The 26524-nt window shown below is 42.0% G+C and overlaps 2 protein-coding genes across 3 annotated transcripts in view; one reads left to right on the top strand and one right to left on the bottom strand.

The window, feature by feature from the left end:
• The first annotated feature begins 656 nt into the window (after positions 1 to 656).
• Positions 657 to 13820, top strand: baiap2l2b (BAR/IMD domain containing adaptor protein 2 like 2b). Its single transcript, XM_030061590.1, has 14 exons — positions 657 to 710; positions 964 to 1039; positions 2871 to 2957; positions 4759 to 4820; positions 5352 to 5423; positions 6357 to 6446; positions 6717 to 6848; positions 7441 to 7539; positions 7783 to 7891; positions 9457 to 9664; positions 10312 to 10377; positions 11391 to 11733; positions 11869 to 11912; positions 13674 to 13820. The coding sequence occupies exons 1-14, from the start codon at positions 657 to 659 to the stop codon at positions 13747 to 13749; spliced, it is 1518 nt and encodes a 505-aa protein (XP_029917450.1). The 3' UTR covers positions 13750 to 13820.
• A 1505-nt stretch (positions 13821 to 15325) lies between these two features.
• Positions 15326 to 26524, bottom strand: part of pvalb7 (parvalbumin 7) — a 51924-nt gene continuing 40725 nt past the window's right edge. Inside the window, exons 1-5 of one of the 2 annotated variants that reach the window (XM_030061614.1) lie at positions 22263 to 22381; positions 17425 to 17493; positions 16931 to 17063; positions 16365 to 16474; positions 15326 to 15879 (exon numbers count right to left, since the gene is read on the bottom strand). In XM_030061614.1, coding sequence (XP_029917474.1) covers positions 15854 to 15879; positions 16365 to 16474; positions 16931 to 17063; positions 17425 to 17485 — 330 coding nt within the window. In that variant the 5' untranslated portion in view covers positions 17486 to 17493; positions 22263 to 22381 and the 3' untranslated portion in view covers positions 15326 to 15853. Of the gene's footprint in view, positions 15880 to 16364; positions 16475 to 16930; positions 17064 to 17424; positions 17494 to 22262; positions 22382 to 26524 lie in introns of those variants that run through there. The other variant, XM_030061606.1, reaches the window with a different exon arrangement.

Below are 26524 nucleotides of genomic sequence, written 5' to 3'. Positions count from 1 at the left end.
TTCCCTGGTCAGTGTGTCACATTGGAAAAAGACAGTGTTCCTATTATTTTGAGGGTATTTTGTTGCATTGAATTCTAGGATGATGCTAAATATTTAGATTTTTATAAGGCAGCAGGTATTCCCATAGGTGTGAGTCTACGTCACAGCTAGTTGGGCAGCTGGCTGTTCCCCTCCTTTCCTTTCAGGGCTCTGATCAATAATTTACCTGGCCGGGCCATATCGATGGCACCTGCTCCCTTTTCTCTTCCCCTCGCTCGCTCCCTCTCTCTGCAAAAACGGGTGATGACAGGAGGATAAAAAGGCTCATTAACGAATGAGAGGAAAAGAGAGAGAGAGAGAGAGAGAGAGAGAGAGAGGAAAAAGCCATCACTCCATCAGACAGGTGTTATCGGTCTTGGGAACAACAGCAGGGACAGTGGGATTGCAGTGAAGGTGACTTTCACTGTCTTTTAAGACGCTGACACCCACTGGAAAAGAAAGGCCTGAGGAAACTGCTTCAGAAGTTTTAATGGGACTACCAACTCTTTCCAGAACTTTGTACGGTCTCTAATGTTAACATTCTTTACGCCTTTGGACGCCTTTGCCAATATATTGTCTCCTTTCTAAGGCTCTTCTTTTTGTTCAAAGTTAATTTTTATCATTTAAAGTTGGTCACTATGTCAGGAGCCAGCAGTGACCAGCTACACAGATCAACTTTGTCCGTCTATGCGGTGAGTATGCATTGTTTTATTGTTTCCTACTTTACTGCTTCTGTTCATGGTGGGGACACATGGGTGGTAATATTTCAAATGCCTCCTGCCAGAGAAAGTGCCGTAAGCACTCTGCTAGAGTGAGCTGGGTGACTAAAAACTAGATACTGAATTTCAGTGTCCTCAACAATTTGAATTTTGATGAAGTTGTTTCTTTTGATGTGTGGTTGTGCGTCTATTTTGTGTATTTGTGTGCGTTTGTGTTTCTCTATAGAACCTAATGGAGCACTTCAACCCAGGCCTTCAGAAGCTGGTTGCTTTAGGAAACAGTTATGTCAAGGCTTTCCAAGGTGAGGAAGCTTTAAGTGACTGGCTGTTTAGATGGGTGGGTGACTCATTGTGTGTGTGTGTGTGTTTTTAGTTTCTGCTGTATTAATGTAGATGAAGACAAATGTTTTTGAAGTATCAAGACAACTATGACATAAACATACATCCTGTGTAGCTATAAATATATGGTACAATGTGTAAATGAAGAGCCCATTTGAGAAAAGTGACACATACTTCAATACACATGATGCATTGTGTAAATAAGACAGCATCAGAGTTGCTGTAAGGTTTATTTATTAATTTTGAAAGAGCCAGGCTAATGATTCCCATTGACTTCAAGTCTTTATGCTAAGCTTACACGAAATGCTACCCATAGGAAAAGAACCACTGGGCATACAGAGTTGAAAATGCTATCGAACATCTTGTGTCAGTGTGGCTAACTCGTAAAAAGGGTATTTTGCCTTAAACGTTGGCGTATTCCTGTAAGCAAGTTTTTCTGTATGTCAGTACTCCCTGAAGACCATGGCTGTCATTACAGCAAAACTTTTACACAATCAAAACTGTGGGTAATTGAACAGTGAACTCAAAGGACTGCTTCTATTCATTTCAAAATTCCAAACATGTACTACACTGCAAGCATACTTCACAGTACTATCAGCCACTTTCCAAAGTATACCATACTTGACTAGATTTGTGAATGCATGTTTTCTTTTTCCTTAGACAGCCATTCACTTTGTTGTGGTACGAAAATCAACTTGAAGGCACCTGAAACTTGCTTGAGATGGCCCATCCATTACAGTGAACATTCTGTCCTAATTTCTTCTTTTACTGGTACCAAAAGTCTGTGGGTTTTCTGATGTGTTAATTTGCTGCTGGAGGCTTCAAACTCCGGGACTTCCAAGATGGAAGAATGAATTTCCTACTCGGTAGCCACTTTCAAAGAAAGAATCTGCAAAATCCACATCATCTTTCTCACATCCCTGTTTTGGTTGTCCTTTTTCTTCTGGGTTTGATTTTTCAACAAAACAACGTATGAATGCAACACTACTTCACAGCCGACTCCCTCCCACAATCATATGAACACACCAAAAGAGTTGCAGTTTTCACATGAATGTGTGCAACGATAAAGTAGTGTGGACAAAAAATAACTTGTGCATGATGTTCACTGTTTCAAGTCCTGCACGCTGATTTTCTTGCCACAGCAAAGTGAACGGAAATTAATGGCTGCATGTGAGGTACACAGTATGGTATGCTTTGGAATATGGTGAGTAGCAAAATAAAGTATATGTGTAGTGAAATACGTGGTCTGAAACATGAATAAAAACAAATTGTCTGCTAAACCATGACTTTTTCACCCAAGTTGATGTATGTTGTTTTGGAATTGGAGTTTTTGTTCTTGTACTATTGTACTTGATTGTCTGACCTCACCCCTCCCACCCGTCCACGTTCCTCCAGCCGTTATCATGTGTGTTATGTTGGTAATTGGGTGAGCAGCATCTATCATTAATGCGCCTCTCTGCCTGATAAACCCAGCACCGGCGTTCAGTCCCGGGGCAGCTAGTCATCGTGGTAAAATGATATCCACTGGCATGGGGCTATTCCTGGGTAGAAATCAGCCTATCACGTATCAGCAGTGCACGGCTTCCAGGCTTGTTTTCATCCATTGAATGGAAGAAGAATTGATTGAGACGATTAGGAGTAGTTGTATTAGATGGAGATTGTTACAGAGTGTGAGACTGCTCCCAAATTTGAACTAATGGGTGTATTGTGCAGTCTTAAGTATTTGAGAAGTATATTGTTTTCTCTCTCTCTCTCTCTCTCTCTGTGTGTGCGTGTGTGTGTGTGTGTGTACAGCCTTAGCTGTTTGCAGTGAGGCCTACTTCAGCGCTGTGGCTAAGATGGGTGATCAGGCACTTCACACACTTTCATCCCGTTCTCTCGGTAAGTGTGTGTGTGCGTGTGTGTGTGTGTGTGTGTGTGTGTGTGTGTGTGTGTGTGTGTGCGTGCGTGCGTGTGCGCATGCGTTCATGTGATTGATCACAGAGTCCTTCTCAGGACTTTTATTCAGGATTTTACTGTATTCATTGTTAATTTATTGCATTCATTAGCTGGATAGAAACAGAATTGTCCTCGAGAGAGAGCCGAGTGCTTTATCAAGTTAATGTCGAACCCTCCAACTGTAGCGTCCTGCTGCAGATCGTAAAACACCAAACACACCCCCAGTAACCTCACCGTTATCTGTCCCCTCTGTTGCACTTTCTTATTCCTGCATTCTCCCTCTCTCTCGTGTATTGCCTCTATCAAGTGAAAACCTTGTATGTCCAAAGTGTCATCTTCTCAGAAGCTTAAATCTTGACCACCATGGATTTTTTTAGTTTATAAGATGAGTCCTGACACAGTTTCAAAACGTGATTTTGCACTAGTGACCATGATACAAAAATATATCTTCATATCAAGGTTAAACATTAAGCATTCATCAAAATGGTGAAATTGGATAATAATTTTAAAATAATTGCTCATACATTAATTTGCATGGTAATTAAATTATAGTTAAATTATACTATTTTGGATTTTGCTGAGGACGCCTTGGAAGCCCTTTAAGGACCCCAGACCCCACCTTGAAAGAGACTTTTGTAGGGGAACATATAACTTCTAAATTGTAGTTAAAATGTGAAAATCACCTAACTTACTAGTAAGTGGTTTCCCCATGACAGCAAACACCATGTGTCTGATGATCGTGTTTCTGTGTGTGTGAACACACTCAACATGTTAATGTGTGTCAATGCATAAATGCCTGTGTGTGTGTATTGGTGCAAGCATGAATACATATTTTCCTCAAGCCTCACTTTCCCTCTGACCACTGGGACCTGTGATAGCACTGATAGCAGTAATTAGCATTATGCTAATGCCTCCCCATTGAGAACATACATCAGTGCTAGCATAGCATGACATATGCAGCTTGGTTAGGCTGACTAACTGAGAAGGTCAGGGAGCCACAGCATGACCACGGTCCCTATCGAGTGACTGCTGCTGAATTATAGATGGGGACAGTCTTTCAGCCGCGCTCAATTCATTAGCTCACCCACAACTCATGACAATACACAAGACCAGAGGCACCCATAACAAAAGGTTTGGCTAACTTTCCACTATCTTGGCAGCCTGGTTCGCTTGTTTCTGTCAAAGAAGTGCAAGAGTTACTAGCGAAGTTTTTAACAGTGGAAAAGTCACATATCAAAATGTGGTGCTTCCCTCTAAAAAATATATCCATCTTTTGAATAAATGGATAAATTAGAGCACAATAGTCTAATTAAAAAGGAAAAACAAATTCAGAAGTATAAAGTATAGCCGGCAACCTAAGGCTGCAGCTGAAAAAAGGTAACATTAGCTCCCTTGTATTTCAGAGATTTTGAACTGAATATTGTACTTAGTTTTCCCCAGCGTGCTGCATTGTTCATTAAAGACATTACTTGCAACTCCACAGAGCCTTGAGCTGAATTGTCTAGTTTTCTTTGTCAAGCACCATCTGTCATACTTACTTTGGCTGCATTTGTTACGATAGCAGCAAAATGGCCTTTCTATGAAGAATAATCACGGGCGGAAGCTCTAGGAACAGCGTTAACTTCCTGTCACAGACTTTTGAGATATCTAGCATTGTGGCAGTGTGTCCCAGAGTTTTCTGGACTTGTTGCTGATCTGTTTGTCAGTCTGTTTATTTTTCCTCATGTCTTCATGTGTTGCACAGGGGATGTTCTGATCCAGATATCAGAAACACAGAGGAGACTCACTGCAGAGATGGAGGGAGTGGTCAGTATGCTTCTTCAATCTGAGCTACTCTTCTCATGAGGGTCGCTCAGGTTTCCTGCAATTTTGCCAATCCTGGCAAAATCTCAGAATTTCAAAATTCAGTTTTGCAGGTCTGGGAAGATGATGAAAAAAAAAATAGAAATATCTAAAGTACATTTGGAATACTGTGGAAATGTGTTCGTCCATATCTGTTAGCAGTCAGGGGTTTATAATCCTACTTGACTGGTGGCAGATCAAGTCATCTTTAAAGGAATAATGACTTCATGCTCCCTGCTCGCCTTTCACTGCATCTATTTAAAATTCATAGTGCCACTCAAACCCTTGTGCTTGACTGCATTGGCTTTGAGCGACATGAATAAACAAAACATGGACACTGATTAAAAACTTGGCGTGAGGACCGAGCACATTTGCATATAGATTTAGCCAAACAGAGGCACCAACCTGTTAGTGAAAACTGCTGTTTGAACAAGGGGAGAGCTTCGATAATGACGTGGCTGCCTCAGAGGGACATTGCTTTTCTTTCTGCCACAGTTTCGATGGTTCCAGATTGAAGTGCTGCAAGCCATGGAGAAGAACGTCAAGTTGGATGAGGAGTACATCGATGTGAGTCCGCAGTGGGGAGAAGCAATGTGTTTGTGCGTTCATGAGCATCAGGTTGAGTTGTGGAAGTCAGAATTGTAGAGCATGATAGAGGATATGGGGACCAGGCCTTGCTTCTTCATGGGGAATTTGAGGGTTAGGCAGCTATTGCTTTGCATGTATTCAATGGAAAGTCTGCTCAAGTATAATAATGAACTTATTTGTGTTTTTGCAATATGTGATTGGACACATTACTGTTTCACTATATTCTGTGTTGATTGTAAAACTTTGCCACTTATTGGCTTGACAGAAACAGAATTGTCCTTGAGAGATAGACAGGTGCCTTAGCAGATATAATATTATTTGACTGCAGCTTGGTTCATACATGTTTTACGGCCAGATGATTGAAAGCTGCAGACTTGGGATTTCTGTTTTTTGTGCTTCTCATAACAACTGCACCTGAACCCTCTTTAGTGGCACTTTAGAATTAAAATTCAACTTTCCTCATTCCCCATCAAGAGATAAATTGTCCCACTGGAATTGGCCAGTAATTTCAGAGTGATAGATGTGCCCACTTGTTTTGGCTGCAGTTGTGCTGTTTTGACTGTGTGCACTGTGTTGCGTTCATGTACTCATAAAGTATGAGAAAAATTTAAGTCACAAGTCAACATTTCTGTTCCAGTTGAGGCTGAGTGGAGCCTTTCTGGCGGGAGGAGGGGTTCAGGTCAAATGCTGTACATTCCTTATAGGAAGGATATTAGTCATTGTTGAGTGAGGAGAGACAATAACAGCCAAACTGTCTTCCCAAAATGATGAGCAGTTGAACTGTTTTGATCATGTTTATGTGTGTGTGTGTGTGTGTGTGTGTGTGTGTGTGTGTGTGTGTGTATATAAATAGAGGAAAATCTGAATCCTGTAGCAGGGCCCCTTTAAATGATTGTGTTCCTTCTCCTGCAGGGCAGTCGCAGAGTGTATGAGTTGGAGGTGAGAAACCAGGCAGAGGCTTTGGAGAAACAGCTCAGACGAGGAACCTACAGAGATTCTCTGGTAGTCACACACACACACACACATGCACACATACACACAAGGTCATACACTCACACACAGGTACACACACATGCTCAGGTCGATGTACTACACACAGATTGTACTTCCACAAACTGTACACACACAGTCCAATGGCAGCAACTCTGTACCACCGTATATGTGCAAATTGAGTGTGTATGCATGCGCTTGCATTTGTGTGTGTGTGTGTGTGTGTGTGTGTGTGTGTGTGTGTGTGTGTGTGTGTGTGTGTGCGCGTGTGTGTGTTTCTAGGAGAACAGTGAGTACATGTTGTACCTGCGGCAGAGCCAGCAGGAGATTCTGAAGGAGGAGGAGAGGAGGTATCGCTTCCTGGCAGAGAAACACTGTGGCCTCACTCAGTCACTTCTTTTCCTAATAAACAAGGTATACACACACACACACACACAGATATACAAGCAACAATAACAACAACAACAACTGGGCAAACCAAAGCAGCCTGCCTTCCCTCAAGCTATTCCCTTTGGTCATACCTTTCTCTCTCTCTCCTCTTCCACTTTCTTTCCCTCACACATTTTGCATTTGTGCAAGTATTCAAAAACAATTACTCAGCAAACAATCACTCAACAAAGCAAACTTCCAAGTAACTAACAGTAAGTAGGTGCATAGTGATAAGACACAAACTGCAAGCAAAGTCTTTTACACATTCAGTTGCTCGAAGTTGTGGAATCTCTCTTTACACTGACATTGCAACTTTTACATTTTCTCTGTGACTGTTCAGTTGTTTTGTGGGCTTAGCTTGCTTTTATCACATGCTCAAAGTGGGACATTCACAGCCTGTTGATTGTTATTATAACCTCTGTGCACTTTCAGTGTCCAGAAATGTGGATGCCTGTGAGGTTTAATTTGTCCAACACAAAATCCTTTTCTTCATGCCTCAGCAAATGTGACCAGATGTCAGTGATATTTGTCAGCGTTAAAGTGGATATGTTAGGCCGTCTTTTTCATCTGCTTCTAGACAGGTGGATCTCTCCAGCAAAGAGCAGATGGATGGAAGGAGAAAGTGAACGAGACCAGAGGGTCCAGACCTCGAACGCCCACTCACTTGGATCAAGAGGCACAGTTACCAACATTTATCAGATTCTTTTGATCAATAATGGACCTAATGCTATTGTTTTCAAACATGAGAAGGAAATTCCACTTTCTGAGAGGATATTTTTTTTTCACCACTGGACACTTAAAAATCACTTATGTCTCAGCCGCTTGTAGGTACCTCCTCGTGAGGCTAAAAAAAATGAGACAGCATCTTAGATAGTCGGTGGACACAACATGTAATTTAAACTGTATTTGTGTTTTGTCCACTCAGCTGCGGGGGTCAGTAAGCTCCCTGCTGCAGACAGTGGCCAGAGATGAAGACATGTCCTGGGCCAGGAGGGAGCAGCAGGCACTAGGCAGAGTGCCCTCCAGAGGTGGGAGGACTGCACTGCACCTCACTAAGGGAGCTATACACATGCTCTTTCTGTTAATGGCATAATACCTCAGCAACCTTGTTGGCCCATGATGATGGACAATATTCACTGATCTATGTGGTAGTTTTTAATGGATCAAACTACTATCAACTATCAGCTGCAGGTTCCAGAATTATTTAACTCATCGCTTTTCTCCTTTTGAGGTTTTACTTTTAACAATAACTACAGTATTACTCATAACAGAATCACAGATGTCTTTTAGATAAATAAATAATACTACAGGATTTTTATGTAGTTGAGGAGAAATCTTGTTCCTCTGCCAGTTTGGTAGTTTAAATGGCTCTAAATATTATGGTACTCGTTAGCCCATTGACTATCACTACGATTGATTGATTGATTTACACTTTATTGTTAGCCAGGGCTGATTTTTTTTTTTTTAGTGCATCAACAACAGCTAGCAAGTAGCAAAAGCAAGTAGTTTAAGAAGCAAACGGAGAAGACGTCAGCTAAAGCCACAAAATCTATTCGGATATATTTAGTATATCTGACTAGATTTCTTTATAACCACCCGCCCTGAGTCTGACCGCCCGCCCTGAGTCTGGTTCTACCTGAGGGTTCTTCCCGTTAAAGGGGAGTTTTACCTTGCCACTGTTGCCAAGAGCATGCTCAGGAGGGAATCTGTTCGGTTTCTTTGTTTTCCTTTCTACTGTAATTCGTAGAGCGTGGTCTTTACCTGCTCTACCTGTAAAGTGTCATGAGATAACTTCTGTTGTGATTTGATGCTATATAAATAAAGATTGATTGATTGATTGATAATAGAGATCTTAATAATATGATGAATATCAGTTCAGTGTATGCATTCAGGCACAAAGTACTACACCATGTTGAAATGATCAACGAATGGCTGAATGAAGATGACTCAAAAGTAAAAAATTAAACTTCACCAGCACCAGCGACAGAATTTTAAGCTCGATTGAGTTAGTGCACAGTGGTACTATTAGTTGACTAATATCCTGAAGTTGAAATGTACAGTGTTGTACCTTCAACTTTTTTTCTTTGGACCTGGAATTTTTCAGTGCAGATTTTTTTTTTCTAGTGCAGTAACATTAAATCATATCAGTCCAGAACCCTGGGTGCCCAGTATGACCTTGCACACTTCACAACTCCATATTGATTGCAAATGTTGGATGTAACTTGTATCTTTCATGTACCTGTAGTTGTTTTTTGCCACACAAATTTTAGACAAGCCTTCAGTCCAGTTTTGCACATTGGCACAGTGCAAACCAACCTAATACTGGTCCTGCACTTGCCTTTAAAACCTGAGTAAATTAGTTATGATCAAATTTATGCCTATAGGCATGCATTCATCTATAAGTAGCCAAAATACTCTCTTTTGCAGCTGTCCTTGAGTCCCTACATGACTAGCATAACAACAAAGCATAAGCCAGGTAGTCTGACTGTTTGTCTGGCTCTATCTTTTTCTTGCTTTCTCTTTCTTTCCAACCTGCTCTTCTTTTTTCTCTACCCTCCTTTCCCTCATCTACTTCTCCCTCTCACCCCTGCAGCACCATCTCCCCTCCCCAGCCGTTCTCGCTCCAGCTCAGTAGGGGAGTCCCTGGGTCTGGGAGGGGGAAGGACCATGAGGGCCCTGGTGTCGCATCCCACCTCGTCCAACCCCAAGCTGTTGCCTTTCACCAGGGGAGAGACGATCACTGTCTTGGTCCAAGAGCCACGCAACGGCTGGCTGTACGGACACACCGACAGCAGCCTACGGTGGGTAGCTGAGGACGTGCAGAAACTACAGTTTCATAACTTGGCCAGTTTGATAAAGGGGCATTAAGTAATCAATGATTTTGGTTGCCAACCAGTCAAAATTGCACATCTGTGGCACAACCCCTCTGTGGGTACCTCTGTCTCCCTTCCTGTAGCTCACATAGTCACAATTTCACAATATGGACCAGTAAGTACACTAAGTACCAGTGGGTGGAGAATTTTGTCCCAAAACAGAGTGCACTGGAAAGTGGCTTTTGAAAGTGGAAATAATCTGCACTGTAAAAATCTCCCCTCTGCAGATGCATTATTGTCATTTTGTGTAGCGATGTGGTAAAAACTTATTTACTTATTAGTTTCATGTTAGATTCCCATATGAGAAGAGTACAATACTGTTCCAAAATACATGGTGACACTGTAGGAGCAGGACAGTATGTAACAGGATCTTACATATAGTGTAGACAAGATGTATTGAATGACAGTGGACTAGACAGACACCATCGTGCATTCACACTCAAGCTAAAATGTATTTATTGTCTATTAGTATGATTTTATGTATCCCTGGCTTACTATATGGAGCAGTGTATCATTTATGGAGATTGAGTTGTTTTCTTTTGTGCTGCTTTATCTATATCTGTTTTCTCTCCCAGTCAGGGCTGGTTCCCTGCTGCTTATGTTGCTCCTATTGAGGACTTCTCCAACACTTTGGGAACGAGGTAGGGATCACTTTACTGTCAGTCTTCACAGTCGACCAAATGTCACTGGAGAATTTTAGATGTCACAAACAGGTCTCAGGGTTCCTAGTTAGAATAGTAGCTGGATCCCTGCCTGTCACACAGAAGGCTTGGGTTCAATTTCCTGATGAGAAACAAACTGTACTCTATACATGTCAGATTTAACACAATTTTAGGGATGGAGGGATGGCTTATTTGCTAAAGAACCCATCTGTAAAGGGACAGTCTGCCGCAAAATACCAAAAAACATAAATTTCCACATTCCCCTCCATCCATCCATCCATCCATCCATCCATCCATATTCTGTGTGATCTGACAGTGATTCCAGGCTGCCACAATCATCCAGCAATCTACTACATTGGAGCTGGATGGTTATAGTGTTGTGCTCGGCTCAAATAGTCCAACATTTACATGTTAAAAATTCAGCAGCAACAACTCTTTCCAAAAGTGACACAGATACCTGGCATACTCCACACCCTTCAGGGGTGAAGACTTATGTCAGGAACGATTTCCTCCCACAGAACACTAGCAAACTAATTGGTGCTTGTTAGGGTTAGATTTGCCATTGTGTTGGGGTGCTGGGAGGCAGAAAAGATTGCGTCAGATTGGAAACCTTCCCAGATCACACTGAAATCAAGATGGATAGATTGCACTAGGAGTAAGAGGCAAAGTATTTTTATTTTGGGTAAACTGTTCTTTTAACCTGGAGTTAATGAGACACTGAAGCCTAGGAAGAGCTCTAGGAACACTGTTCTGTAAGCAGATATTGCAAAGTTCTCATAATGTCTGCACCCTTACATGCATATGTAGATTACTGCTGTTCTGTAGTTGGAAATATGAATCACTAAATAATTGTCTGTATGATCAAATTTACCTCAAAATAGGGTTTTAATGTTGTTATCTTCTTTCAAAGCAGGCCACAGAACTGAGTAATATGGAGTTCACTTCTCACATATTGACTAATGTTTTCTGTTTGTACCCTTTGGACCACTCAGTGGCACTTCTCTGAGAAGCCACAGTATGAACAACCTGCTGGACCCCACTGACACCCAGCCTGACCAATCACAGAGCAAGAGCTATGGAGATGTCCCGCCTCCGGCCACACCCATCCGCCGGGCTTCTGTAGATTTCCGGCCCATCTCTCCTCTACCCGAAAAGAAGGCGGAGCCGGCTGCGGAGACGATGTCCAGTCAGACAAAGAGCTACAGCGAGCAGCCACCCCCACCTCCTCCCCCACCTCCTCCCCCTCCCCCCCAGAATCTAAGGAGAGGATCCATAGATATTAGACCAATTTCTCCTCTCCCTGACAAGAAGGGGGAGCCGGCGTCTGATGGCAAGGTACTACGGGTTGAATTCTCATGACAAATTAACTGTGAAGAATGTCAGAGCTAGAAGTTGTTTTGTCTGCTCTTGGAAAACAATATACTTACTTCCATCTTGCTGTGTGTTCACGTGGGAAATTTTCTTTCTCAGGCATTATCACCCCATGGACCACCCGAAAACCCACTCTTTCCTAGGTAATTTTCAGTGTGTGTGTATGTGCGTGTGTACCGACAACACTCTTTCATCCCTTTACCACAGTGGCTAATGCATTCAAACTAAAGTTTGACAGCCATGTCAGATTTTATATTAATAAGTGTGAATTCAATAGCTGTGACCATATACGCTCATGCATCCATGCATGCATGCGTTCATATGCATGCAAACGACCCAACACATCATATAACACCTCCATGGCATATTCCAGTGCAATAGGTGAAAAGTTGTGGTTGCTGTAGGCTGGACACAGCTTTGTGGACCAATGAACAGATGGACTAACAGAATGAGATGGCAGGGCGAACCCACACCACAAAAAGGAACCTCCGCTGAGTCCAATTATGCCTCCCACAGGAGTCTAAAACAAATGCTTCATGAGTTATGATGGGGATGTGGCTAAAGTGCAGGGGTAGGGCAAATCTTCACCAATGAAAGTGTCTAAGTGTGTATGTCTGCCTGTCTTTATGTGTGTGTCTGTGTACATGTGTCTGTCTGTATGTCTATTTGTCTGTCTTCCTGTCTTTCTACAAAGTTTACGTGATTATGTGAATCTGTTTACAAAATATATGCCTTTTTTGTTGTAGGCCACTCTTACTGGCCTGAAGAGTTGATCACCTGTACTTTGGTTCATTACCAACTTTTCCACAAACTGCAATTCTGAATTTATTTGGAAATTATGCATCATTTTGGTATAGGCGCCTCCCAATGCCATACCCCCTTTTAGCCAGTTGGCATGAACACAAACACACACCTTCACACACAAACACACTTGACCTCTTTGCCAAATTTCAGTCTCCTTGGGCAAAAACTGTGGCCGCCTAAGGGTGAGGAATTTATTGTGGACCGACACTAAATTCTGACGGAGCGATCTATAGAGCTGCTGATTGTCTCTAACAAGTGCGTGCTCCTCTCAGCTGGTGTCATGCTGGCTTGCTGCATGTTGTGGGAATGAAAACAGTGGGAGGATGGGGTTTGTATATTTTGGCCTGAGGATGGTGCTATTGGAAAGGCCATGATGTCACTATAGTTGACTGGTTTCATATTCTAGTTAGTAGAAAGTGCTTCACAGATTTCATGGCTAACCACTCAATAGATTCTGAGATATCAAATTTGATGTTTTATTCTAAACATGGCACAAAAAGAATGGTAATGGGCTCATCAAAATCAAGAAGAATCTCCCTTTGGGGGGGTCATGAATGCACTCACTAAATACAGTCTGCTGTATAGAATTTGAGCATGAATGTGCTCACAAAATTGGATGGCAATCGAATCAGTAGATACAAGATTTATTGCTCTGGTGTAAAGTTTTGAATGAACAGATGGATAGGCAGACCATCATGGCCATCACCCTGGCAGACAGCAGAGGACAAATAGAAGTAAGCTTGAATCATGTACTAATTGATTATTGACAAAATGTACTTTAGACAAATTATAGCTTAATATATATTAATCTAGAAAATATTGGCATCAGCATCAGCCTCGAAAACCACTACAGGTTGAACTGTAATTCCAACCTCTGTTTTACTGAACAATGAATCTGCAGTTAAATTAGACTTAAATTACAAAACTGCATGACCTCTAAACAAATGGATCGTTTTCCAGCTACAGTCAAAATTGACCATAATTTGGCCAGTGGCTGGTATTATGTTCCCGGGCTGGTGCGTGAGGTTTGTTTGTGTTGGCAGAATATACCTAACCGTGTGTGGTGTAGTGTGACATTTTCCATCATCCTCTCATTTCAGAGGCACAAACCCGTTTGCCACCGTAAAGCTTCGCCCCACGACAACCAATGACAGGTCTGCTCCTCGGATCCATTGATCCTTCAGCGCCGATGCAGTTTGTAATGGAGGCTGCCAGATCAGGTTCTGGGGGAAGGATATATCAATTTTGTTTCAGGAGAATGCAGTGACATCTGAAATTTGAGGGCTTCGACCCTGAGGGCAGTAGATTTGGTGAGTTTTTTTTAATAGATCAATAGTCTGGATGAGGTTTTCTCATACCAAGTGCAAAAAAATGGTAGTACAGCTAACAATAAAGCATCAGAACAAAGAAACTCTAAAAATAACTGGTCTTCAGTGAAGAGTGCCGGTCAAAACCTACATATACTGTTTTACAATATTAATTTTGAATAAGCTTTTTTCTCCCTTATTGTCTTGTTTCTTTAAGTTTGTACAGTTTCTCAGTTAAGTTTTATGTTGATGCCACTCTTGTGTTATAGGTAGCAGATATCTTGATATCAGATGTCAGATGTCTTTTTGTATTCGTGTATACACTAACACGTAGCTTCCACAATGTTCACAAAGTTACACATAGCACCTGTTTAGTAAAATACAGTGACTCATGAGATACAATGATCATCATGGAAATGTGTGAGTATCTTTGCATTAACAAATACATAAACTCTGATGTACTGTCAAACTAGTGAGCACCTGTGTAGAAACCTGGCATGTGTGTTACAGGAAGTTTTCCCATAATAGATCTCTCCTCTGACACACAACACTTGACAATAAAGTCTGCCATCCCAAATCCACAAACCTCAGTATCTATCTCAATGCTGACAAAAACTACACTCAACCAAACCACACTGCAACTACATTTAAAGGGAAAATCCACCAAAAAAACACAAACTCTTAGAAAAGGAACTTTGCTATCATACTTTGGATTTCTGTGCCCATTCTGTTGTTTGTTTCTGTATATTTCTTATTATTGTGCATAACTGACCAGACAGTGAAGTCAAAACATAGGGAAGTTAAAATTTCTGGCTATTTTAAAAGTGAACAGAAAAGGCAGTTTTGGTGCAAAAACCAAGAGCTTCTTTCTAGAGCTGCTATTTTGCACCAACATTCAACAGTCATACGCGGATAAATCCATTGGGGAAAAGGCAGAGATACCAATTTTTCTCTCCAGAATTGAAGAAAAAAAAGATAAGTAAGAAGCATGACACATTTGTAAAAACTCTTGCTCTTAATTCTCCACTACAATATAATAATGCACAGTTGCATGGAACAAGTTGACGTGTTCTGTGGAGGTTGTCAAATGGCATTCTGGGAAACAGGAAATCATTGACACTGATACTTTGGTGCAAATGTGTGAAAATAAAGTAGATGTTGAGTTAGACTGGATACACTTCATTACTAAATTACTCTTGGAATGCATCACAACTTGATTATATGTAGTGGTGTAGGAGTATCCAGCGGTGGTTTTGTCCCACAAGTCTGCGCCAATGATTTGCATTGCATTTGAGATTATCTTCACGTGTAGTTTCATCACCAATGACCTGTTTTTGAGTTCCCGCGCATTATAAATGCAACAAGGTCCAGTGTATGAATTTGTTTTCTCTTTTGAGTTTCATGTGTTTGTGTCCACTGTGGTTGACAATGAGTAAAGAGACATATATAACTCAAGGCTCTTTATTATTTCTTATTCAGGTCTTTTCTCTCTTCATGGCAATTCTTTTTTTAAAATCAGTTTAGTTACTACATCGTCTCGTCGGAAGGAGGGACTGAGGAGGAGGAGAGGATGAAGGAAAGGTGGATGAGGAAGAGGCGAGTACATTGATGTATGAGCAGCCCAAAAAACAATAAGAGGAAATGCACGACATGAAATACACAGAGGGAGGAGGAAGATTGAAGGTTTGGATATGAAACATCTACACCATCTACAGCACTAGCACCACCTTCTTTTGAGAAAAAAAAAATAATAATAAAATAATAATAAAAATAAAAATGACAGTGGTATGCCAGGTATGCCTGTGTGTTCCCCCTCTCCGTGACCCACTGTTGGCCTCTTCTGGTTGTGTTTTGTTGAGAGCAAGGCCTGGTCTGACTCCATGTGTGGCCTCCCAGGGGAAGTGAGAGGAGATGGGAGGTGGCAATTACAAAATGTGGATGTGGGGAGGTGGAGGGGGGTGTGTGGCTGTCCGTTACTCATGCACCAAGGCCTCAAACTCTGAAAAAGAAAAGAAAAAAAAAAAGATAATAAAAGATTATTACTGAAGGCAAAAATGTGCATTCACAATGAGGCACTGACTTTATTGATCTACAACTTAATACTAGAATTAGGTCTTAGTCTTTCTCTAATGGCCATGAAACGTGCACAGAAAATTTGACAAGATTCAGATAAAAGGTATTTGAGTTATTGTGTTCATAGCTGGGATCTGTGGTGCAAGTGGTGGTTGGGATTAATCCAGAATATCCCCAACCTGTTGCTTTCAGGGATATGGATTAAAAATGACCGGTGGAGTTTTCAGCCACGGGTTAAAAAGTTGGTGCCAGTTCACACTTTTTACGATTTTTATATGAATTTTTAGGCCACCATTTGGGTGTTGAATTTAGGCTGAGCCACCCTGCCTGCAGCCTACCTGCTAACCCTGTCACTGTACTCTCCCCTCCTCCTTCCTACTTTCTACCCTCTCTCCCCTCCCCCTCTCTCACCATCGATGCCGATCTTTCCGTCTCCGTCCTTGTCTGCAGCTTTGAGGAATGCTTTTGTCTCTCCATCGGTCAGATCTCTGCCTTCCTTGCTGAAGCCCTTAAGTACAAACCTGGAGGAGAAATTAGGGAACATCACATGGTCAGTGCGGGAAAACGATGAGCTGATGTGTTCACTGACCAGCTGCAGTGAAGATGTGCACGAAGCAGTCAGTGTACCTTTTTCCCACAATGACCCAAACATATATTTCCATTTTTATGTGGAGTCAGTTTATAGACAGGCCTGTTATCATGGGTTTGGAGAGGACACAGGACATAAAAATAGATTAAAACTAGAAATACAGCATCACAGCATCACAAAGACAGCGCCAGAATTTTGCAGGTTGCAGGTTGCATATCCCAAGGGTGATGATGCATTGTTGGATAAATGGTGATGGGCACTGGGCATCCCCAGTGCACAAGTTCATCTCCACATCTCCCTTACTATGTTAAAAAAAGGTCCATTCAGTCATCAAATCAGATCAAATGTGTGTGTGTGTGTGTGTGTGTGTGTGAGAGAGAGCCCTTACTTGAGCTCTTCCTCCTCTATGAATCCACTGGCGTCCACATCCAGAGCCTGGAAGACCTTCTTGACGTTTTCGGCTGACATGGCCTTCATCCCCACCATCTCGAAGAACTTCTTGTGGTCAAAAGACTCAGCCGCTTCACACAGGGCAGGAGGAGGAGGAGGAAGAAGAGGAAGACAGGTACACGTTTACCATCAAACCGGTCCTACGTTAAACTGCACGTCTGCTAAACTGAAATGTAAAATTTCATTCTGTCCTCTCTGCCGTCAGAGGGCAGAATGGATCTTATAGCCATTAGTTGTCCAAGAGCCATGAATTTTAAGTTGCACATCCAGTATTTAGTTCACTTGCATAACACTAAGGCTTTTACCTTCTTTGCTGTACTGTTGACTAGTTTTAGGAGACTTCTACACTGTGACTGTGCACTATTACTCCATTAGACTCTGGAATTTTGTTGGCGCACTTGTGGAAACATATACATCAAAACCATTACAGACCTGCAAAGGCATCAAGAGCTTTCTTGATATCCTCAGCTTTCAACAGATCCTTCATGGCCATTTTGTCAGCTGGAGAGAGAGAGAGAGAGAGAGAGAGAGAGAGAGAGAGAGGACATACCAGGTAAAAAGTCATGCATGAATCAAAAGCAGCTGAACATGAGAAAATGTATAATTTTTTTTTGCCCAGGAGAGAAAAGGCAAAAAATGAGTTTCCTGGTTCCTGAAACTGTTAAATGCGAACAACAGGGGAGGTTGGAAACAGAGAGGGCGGGATGTGCAATAGAAGTCAAAAGATCGGTAGGATGATGTGTGCACCTGTCACCATGACAACCCGGGTTGGGTCTGACTGTCATACAATCAGACTTATTGTCTGACTGTATGACTGCATCAGGTAAATCAGCTTAAGTAACCTGTTGGTGGGAAGGACAAACTGGAGAGGACACACACACACACACACACACACACACACACACGCACACACACACACACACACACACATACACAGGATTCTGACCCTGGTACTATTTAATTCAGGCACTCATCAGACACCCCGAGAGGAACTTGGCACACCGAGGGAATAAACCAAAGGCCATAGTTTAGAATTTAAGACATGGGCATAAATACAGTCTGGCATACACCAGGATGACACACCCAGAGCTCAGTTGCACTCGCACACACACAAAAACACATTATCCAACCATTAGCAACTGCCTTTTTATAAACACATGCACACACACATGCACACACACACACAATGCTTAACCATTTACTTCTCCCTTTTTACACACACTCATACCTACGCACTACCTGGCTGTTATCCATTTGTCCTTTTTTATACGAACACAGACACACACACATACCCACACACACACACACACACAAAACCACATTATCCAATCATCCATAATCATCTCTCTCTCTCTCTCTCTCTCTCTCTCTCTCTCTCTCTCTCTCTCTCTCTCTGTCCCTTTGTCCCTTCCTCTTCACCTCTCTTGTTTCCTCTTGCAGACAGGTAGAGTGTGTTATCCATACAACAAAACACACTGGCACTTGGGCTGTTGCCATCACTGCAGCAGTGACGCAACGCTAAGCACATCTGTCTCATTACCAGTCTCTATTCAGCATCATCCAATAACATTAATACATCAGCCATATATAAGGATCATTCATTTAACTGAACAAATACTCTGCCTTAACATTTAATACTGTAACATTAGTTTGTCCACCCGCCACTGCCATTAATCCTCAGTCACAGATTTAGAATTGGCTGCTTTGATGTTGCTGTGTCTGCTCTGAGTAAAGCGCACAGCAGTTTGTATAATGCAATGTCATGACACAAGAATTAATCTTTAGTCAGCTAGAGCAGTCTTTCACTCACTGGTGGCAGCAACCCACGCTGCAAAAAAAAAAAAAAAAAAAAAAAAAAATCTGCAAGTCATTTAGTCTCATATTCAATGCTAAAGTCTTGTTTTTCTTCAAAGAAGTGAAAAAAAAATTCCCAGTGTGATGATAATCCGATTTGTTTCCAAAGCTAATCAACTTGTTTCCAGTTGTTTTCTTGAATCAAGTGTCTTGATCCTAGTGGGCTGATCTGCCTCATTCTGCCTTGCTTTAACATATTTATACTTGTTCTAACAAAAAATCCTGAAACAAGTGAAACTGCTGTGGAAACAAGTGGGATTATCTCATCCCACTGGCAGATTTTTTTTCTTGAATGACTGAATGTGGGACTGGTGAAGATTTTTTGCCGTGTAGAGGTTAGAAAAGCAGAGATGTGACTGGAACGTAAGCGGTTTGCATCCTGGGGACAAGCAGGGAGGGGAAAACAAAGGAGTAATGACCATGTTCCCCCCTTCAGCAGCTACCACCGAGGTGCCCTTGAGTGAGGCATTTAACACCCGAACTGCTCCTGTGAAAATGCTCAGTGGCCACTGGGAGAAGACTGTTGTAAGTGGGCAGCTCCCAGGTGTGAATGTGTGCAACTGTACGAAGGTTGCTAAAAAAAGATAATACATGCTCGGTCATGTTTCCCTGAAGGTTAAAAAAAATCCTGAGAATATATCCCCTCAATTCTAGTGTTTTGCAGTATCCTCTAAATGCCAGTAGGGGTCAGAAGTCAGCTGAAGACTGTCAGTTTATCAGTGCAGAGCTCTGGGAACAAGTGCTAAGTTGTCAGGAGAGTGCCTCTGTGTATGTATCTGTGTTTATGTGTGCATGCATGCGTGTGTGTTCCTGATGCCACACACTACTTCAGTGAGGGTCACTGAGTTGTCCAGAGCCTCGACGGACTGGTTTTGATACTCCCTCTGCAGGCTGCAGCGTTTCAAACCCTCACAAAATGTTTATCCTCCCTGATGAAAGGAACTCCAGACTGAGAGAGTGACTAATAAAAAAGTGATACGCAGCCCTCCTCGTTCTTTCTGTGCAACTTACTTCTTCTCAACTTTCTCTCCACCTGTTATGTGCCCAAAGGGCTGACTGATTTGGCAACATACGCCAATTAGTGGGTGTCTATTTGTGGTTTTTGGGAAGCACGGAGATATACGAGTTGTTTGACACGCATTACATTGTTTCGCGCCGTCTATCAGATTACGTCTTAGAAATAGAAAGCCTTGATGTCACCTGTTTAAGGTGCATCAGGTTCTAGGGTTTCGGCTTGTTAGAAACGCGGGAGGTGAATGACCTTGACACAGTTTTGGCTCGCATGTTGCTAAGTATTGTGATATCCTGTCATGTTCACAAGCTGCTTCAAGTCCACATACAGTTTGACACATTCATCCCAGTCATCCCCGGCATCCACGCGCTTGACCACATTCCTGATCTTGCACACAAAATGCACACTTGACAGGTTCAATTTTGTCAGTTACTTTGAAATTTTCAGGTGGTAGCGAGGTTGAGCCGGGGTCACAGAGGTTACATGCTGCACCCAAAACATCACAGGCTCCATGGTTGCAGCCACAGCTGAGTCCCATCTAAACTGTCCATGAGTGAGACGCCGAGTCCCTCCCTGCTCTCTCACTGTGAGTCACTCTGGATCCACATGTGAGACAATTATTTAAACTGTAAAATACTGAAATGCAGACATGATGGCAGGTGTGTATTATGAAACAATAGATAGATATTTATCAGCACTCTGTTGTGCAGTTAACAAATATGACCAGTTTAATGTTAAGGTGTAAGATTTCATGTTAAGCACCATAGCATGCTGATTCATCAAAAGAATGACTTCTTCACGCAGGAACTGAAAGGTTTTTTTTTTTTTTTTTTTTTTTTTGCCATATGTCAAAGCTGCATGCTAAACTCGAGTCTCCCCAACAAAACTTGCAACTTTGCAATGTCAACAAAGTCTGTTCCTTTATCCCCGGAATGAACCCAAATGAGCGTTTCATTACTATTCTGGACTGTACATGGAGCCAGTTTGTATTGCATGCTTTAGTTGCTTTAGACTCCCAGCTGACTTTTTCCTGAGGGATGCAGGAGTTGGAGAATTAGACGACTAAATAACAGCACAGGAGATGTCTGCAGGTGAAAGATTAAAATTCTTGTAACATCTGGTTCATCATGGTCAGCAATAGGCCATGGTGTGGCTTATTTAGTATTCATAATAATCTTATTTTTGTTTGTTTGAACAGGTAGTCTTGTCGAGATGAGCATCCTCAAAGTAGAACATTTTTACAAGAGAGACCTTTTCAAAATAGCAACACCAGTGACTAACATTCACTGCATGTGTTAAAATCAACCACATAAAGTCATGGCTACTGTACATCGACACCTGTTCATGATGACATGACTTGACACATGAGCCAAGAAAACATCATTACCCTTAAATTACCCCTTACCCAGTGTGAAAAACAATTAGCGACACAGCACGCACACACACACGCACGCACACACGCACGCACGCACGCACACATGCACACAAGAACACAGCCTAGTAAGCATTTGATAATGATAATGTGGTGGTGCACGTTCAACACCAGCCAAAACAAGCACAACACATTTTAACAGTGTGATGTTATGGCACCGTAAAACGTTTAAACATTGGATCTTTGCACAGTAAAGAAAACTGCATCACTATAGATATAAAAATAGAAATGCATATAGATCTGCGGTTGTGCAGGCCTATATTTTCATTTTAAAAAAAATTCATATTAAAAGGGCTTTGCGAGATGGTTTGAGAAAATATCACAGATATTAATAGGTTCAGCTGCAAATGACTGGAAATTAGCTTATCTTTAATCTGACACTAGGGCACCACATGGGTTTTTATCATTTTTCAACCTATAGTCGCTGTTATTGCTGCAAAACTACGGAAAATCCCCAAACTTCATGGAACTCATAGGAATAACACTGCACTTTCATTGAGTCCACCAAAACTTTTCTCTTAAAAATATGGTCTAAATGAGTTCAATTTTATTTTTTTAGCCTAGTTTTCTCTTGGACTTTTGGCAGTCAGTCAAAAAAGATCCTAGCAGAGCAGTGAGCCAGAAGGCCATGAAAGAGACCTACCCATTATACAAATCAACAAATATGGAATATTTTTTTCTGTGTGTCATTCATAGAGCTACCAAAAAAAAACTCCATGTAGATATTGTATATCAATCATTCAAACAGCAGGAGACTGTATCATTCAGCGATTAATGACTCAAAACGCCTCACTAATGACAAAATATCTGCTTGTCACAGATAAGTCCAGCAGTCGCTGTGTTATTTTCTGTCAGCACTGGGTTGAGTTGCTGCTTCTCTCCCGTCTTTTATGGACAGCTTGTTTGTGTTTTCATATCTTAAAAAAAAAATCCATTCTCCCTTTTTCAATTCACCTCTCATCTCTGTCTTACCTGAGCGAAGGGACGGACGGATGCAGCGGAGACGAGAAAGAGGGGCCGAGAGGAAGGGTGATGGAGAGAAATGAGCAGAAGAGAAGAGAGAGGGGTTGAAGGTGGAGGTAAGTTGAGCGAGGAGGGGGACGACACAATAAGACTTTTATACTCCCCTCCAAACACATATCCCACACACAGCCCACCTCGCCCTCACATCCCCACCCCTCTGTATCCTCTCTATTTTAAGAAGAGGAGGTGGAGGAGAGGAGGGGGGCGGGGGAGGGGGGACCACCAAGACATGACGCACACACCGTTGGCCCTGAAGTGTGATCGTTTTCTCCACGGCGCTAACAAATCACACACAGGCCTATTAATAATACCACTCTATCTGACCGTCCTCAGACACTGTCTCTGCCCTGGCCTCTTTTGCTCTGTGACCCTCTGGTTCTTTTGTTTCTACAAGCCAGCAATTCATTTTTTACACTTTCTCCTGTGATTTATTCCGTCTTCCTCGCATTGTAAAGGCCGCCTCATTTTCCCTCTCTGGCACGGTTCGCAGCTGTTTCAAAATGAAACAGTGAGATTGCGGCGACCTATCTTGCAAGCGCCGCCTCTTTGATGAGGCGACTCCGGAAGTTTAAAAAGTTAAACCGGAAGAAAAAGATACTGTATTGATCCCTGAGGAGAAATTTGATTGTCATGTAGCAAACGATGCAAAGTAATGACTTACAAATGGGTTAGAAACACATTTTTCCGAATGCTGATGCAGCAAATTAAAGTTTGGAATCAGCAGTAAAAATAAGACGCATTACCTTTTTGCTTTCTGTTTGACCCCTTGCTCTTTTTTCCTTTCATTCTCCCTCTCTAACCCCCCCCCCCCACTGTTGCTTTTGCCTTCACTTCTGCCAGTATCATTTGATTCAAGTGACCTTATGATCAGTGGCCTCTGGACCGTGTGTTAAAAATAGATATTTGCAGTCTCATCAGTCTCATTTTGTTCAAGTCTCAACACACCCAAGTTTAGGTTCAGTGTCTCCACAGACCCAATTTCACTTGGATGTTACAGCTGATGTGGAACTGAGATTAGACGCATTTTCTGAAATAGTTGCACCTAACATTTCTGAGTGCTGTGTCACACAGCACTACATTTACGCTTCAGGTGTTAAAGTGGTAATCCTCATTTTTTTTTTGTCTGTTTGTTTTGGCAACATCTTTGCAGCTAGGCAATCATCTCTCTGTGTTTCTGCACTTCACTTCCAAGAGAACACACTTCGATATTCTGTCGATGCGGGCTGAGTTTCTGTAGGTGGCGCTCTTTTCTTTGTCTGTTCAGTCATGGTGGCTATCACTCATGCTAACTTCCCAGTTATTCCTCTGAGCCTTGCAAACAAAGTGCTGTTGTTTTTGGGAATGTAAGATGCATCATTTCCTGGAGAGCAAATGTAAAAGCTTTCATGAAGTGTGTAAGGGTTTTATCACTATTCTGGTATATATATCGAAAAACAGCAACACAAAGGAGCAACACAGACATTGAAATATCCTCGCTGGTTGATTCTTACGTTATGTTAAAAAATGTTCCACTATACCTTTATAGAAAAGCGTGTTTTATAACCCAACGATCACCAAACACAGGTGGATGTAAAATGTGTTTTGCAAGAGTTGCTAAAAAGCCATTTCAGATCTTTGACCTACTAATTTGTGATAACAAGGTTGCAGTCACACAGCCCATCCTGTGGCCTGATCCCACACGACCAGGCCCGATGCTGTGCAGCTGTAGATTGTGCTTTGACCTCTTTAACAAAAAAGTCCAGTTCATTCCCCAGGCATTAAAACGGCATCACAAATAAACACAACTGAGCATCAACTTCAACTCTTCAGAGCCAACCGGACAACATCAAGCTGCTGTTTTCAAGCAGGCGTCGTGCTGATACAGTGACTCAGATGCTCACAAACGCATGCATTCATGGACGCGGTGTGTGTACATTTGCAAACTGGGAGACCAAAACGCAGATCCAAACTTGTACAAAAATAGACACATCAGTGATTTTGTGTTGCTTATTGGGTAGAGGAAGGTACCGTCACTGCCAGGCTTAGGAGTTTGAATCCTAATGCTAAAGTAGAAAACTGAATCATAGCTTGAACCCAAAGTGTCTGGGTCTTTTTTTTTTTTTTTAATTGCATCAGATTAGGAGATTTTTTTTACGTTATTTCAAGAAATATAGGTTAGATGTAAATAGCCAATATGCCATTCAGACAATTTCGGGCCTCATGTGTTCAGGCGAATATCAGGTTGGGTTGAAATGTCCAACCCCGATCAAAACTCTATGCCAAACATGGACGTAGTGTCTCTTCTACCCCAAACAACCTTGTGTCTCTTTCAGACTCTCCTCCTTCTCCCTGTCCGTCTCCTTGTACCCTCCTTCCATCTCCAACTCTGTCCATCACTTTCCTAATCTCTTTATCTGCCTGTCTGTCTCTGCTCTCCGTTATCTCTCTCTCTCTGTGTCTCCTCCCCCTCCTCTTTCGTCTCACTGCATCTCAAATTTTGCCTCCTCCTCTCCGTCCGTATCGCTCTCTGCCTCCATGCTCATCGCCTCTCCATCTGTGTCTTGTTGCGAGGACCCTGACAGCTTTCTAACTGTTCTCCTCTTTTTCTGTTGCTTTCCTCTTTCTTTCGCTCCCTCATTCACTTATCCTCGGTGGACTGATGTATTAGACCTTCTCCCTCCCTTGTGATAGTCAAGGCTGAGAGATGAATTCATTTATGGTACACGTCAGCAGGGAGATGTATGTGTGTGTGTGTGTGTGTGTGTGTGAGAGAGAATAGGAGTGAGAGAGGAAAAGCAAAAGAGTGCATATGCCTGTGTGAACAGTCTAGTTTTCAGTCTAGTTTTCAGTCTTGGGCATGTGTGTGAATGCATGCATGTATCTATATGTGGTGTAATGCTTGTGTACACATTCTTTTTCAAGTGTGTGTGTGTGTGTGTGTGTGTGTGCGTGTGGTTTAGCAGGCCAAGGCTACGTCAGCTCTCGTGTGCCTCTGCTCAGTAATTTCCCTGTGGAGTTTTGGTGTCAGCTGACATGGATGGATTCTCCTCTGTCTGTCCTTGATCTCCATCGCTCACCTCTTCATCATTTCATCGCTCTAACTTTTGAAAACCGCTTTGAAGGGGGGAGTGTTTTTACTAAAAGTAACGCTTGTCACTGTGAAAACATCATGCGAAGCTCCCAGCTCTGTAAAACTGTGAGGAGGAAGCCGGTGCTGTCAACCCAGATATCTGGTGGACACAAAACTTTATGAGTGTGTCTCTTTCTGACTCTTCGTCTCACTTTTAATCGCATCAGCATCAGGCTGCTGCTTCACAACTCACCATCCTGGACTCATGACACTTTGTAAGAGGAGAATGATGTCTTAAAATAAAAATAATGTGATCCCGTAATGAAAAGTAAGAGATATACTGGATGTGACTGCACAAAAGTAAAGATTTTGTGTGTGACCGATTGTTTGACACTGAAATATAATGGTGGAGGGTGGATACATTTACCATCAGTCCGGTGACCCAAGCTTAGTTCTCAAATCCATTTTTCTACTGTGAATGTAGTTATGGGAGTTTTTTCTTTTTCAAGTATGACCAAAACATGACAACAACCAAAAACCAAACCAAGTTTCAAATCGTAATCCTAACCGTAAAGAAGCAGTTTGCCTAAAATACACACACACAAAAAAAGATATCTTCCACTTATCCCTATAGTGCAATCTATCCATACATCTGTCCAAGTACAAATTAGTGGTGGATAGATACAGCTTTGCGCTCTTTGACAGGAAATAGTTCCCAAATGAAATCTTAGCCCCTGAGGGTTTTTCACGTGTACATTTTTGACAGTCCACAAAGAAATGCCCATCCAGCTTCATTCTACTGGAGGTCTGGGAGACAAAAAGTATTGCGGCAGTGTGGAAACCTCACCAAATCACACAGACACTATCTGAATGGATCGACTGCCCTACACTGGTAAGTGGGAAAATGTCTTGTTTTTTTGTGTTTAGGGTGAACTGTCCCTTTAACCATAGTTGTTTTGATTTGTCAGTTTGTAAACCTTTCTTAACCGTACAAAACGTAACTGTTCGACCTTTTCACGGGAGAAACAGCATGTGAAAATGGGCGTGTCTGATCGCTGTGGTTGTCACATAATCCTTTTGTGGTAGAAGAGTGTGATCCTCACATTATTCTTATGCATAATCTGTAATCTGCATTTCAGAGTTTGCGCTCATTTCCTAAAAT

The sequence above is a fragment of the Myripristis murdjan genome, chromosome 1 (genome assembly GCF_902150065.1).
Source record: "Myripristis murdjan chromosome 1, fMyrMur1.1, whole genome shotgun sequence".
NCBI lineage: Eukaryota > Metazoa > Chordata > Actinopteri > Holocentriformes > Holocentridae > Myripristis > Myripristis murdjan.
Note: the sequence above shows the minus strand (reverse complement) of the source record. Positions and strands in the feature narration are given on the sequence as shown.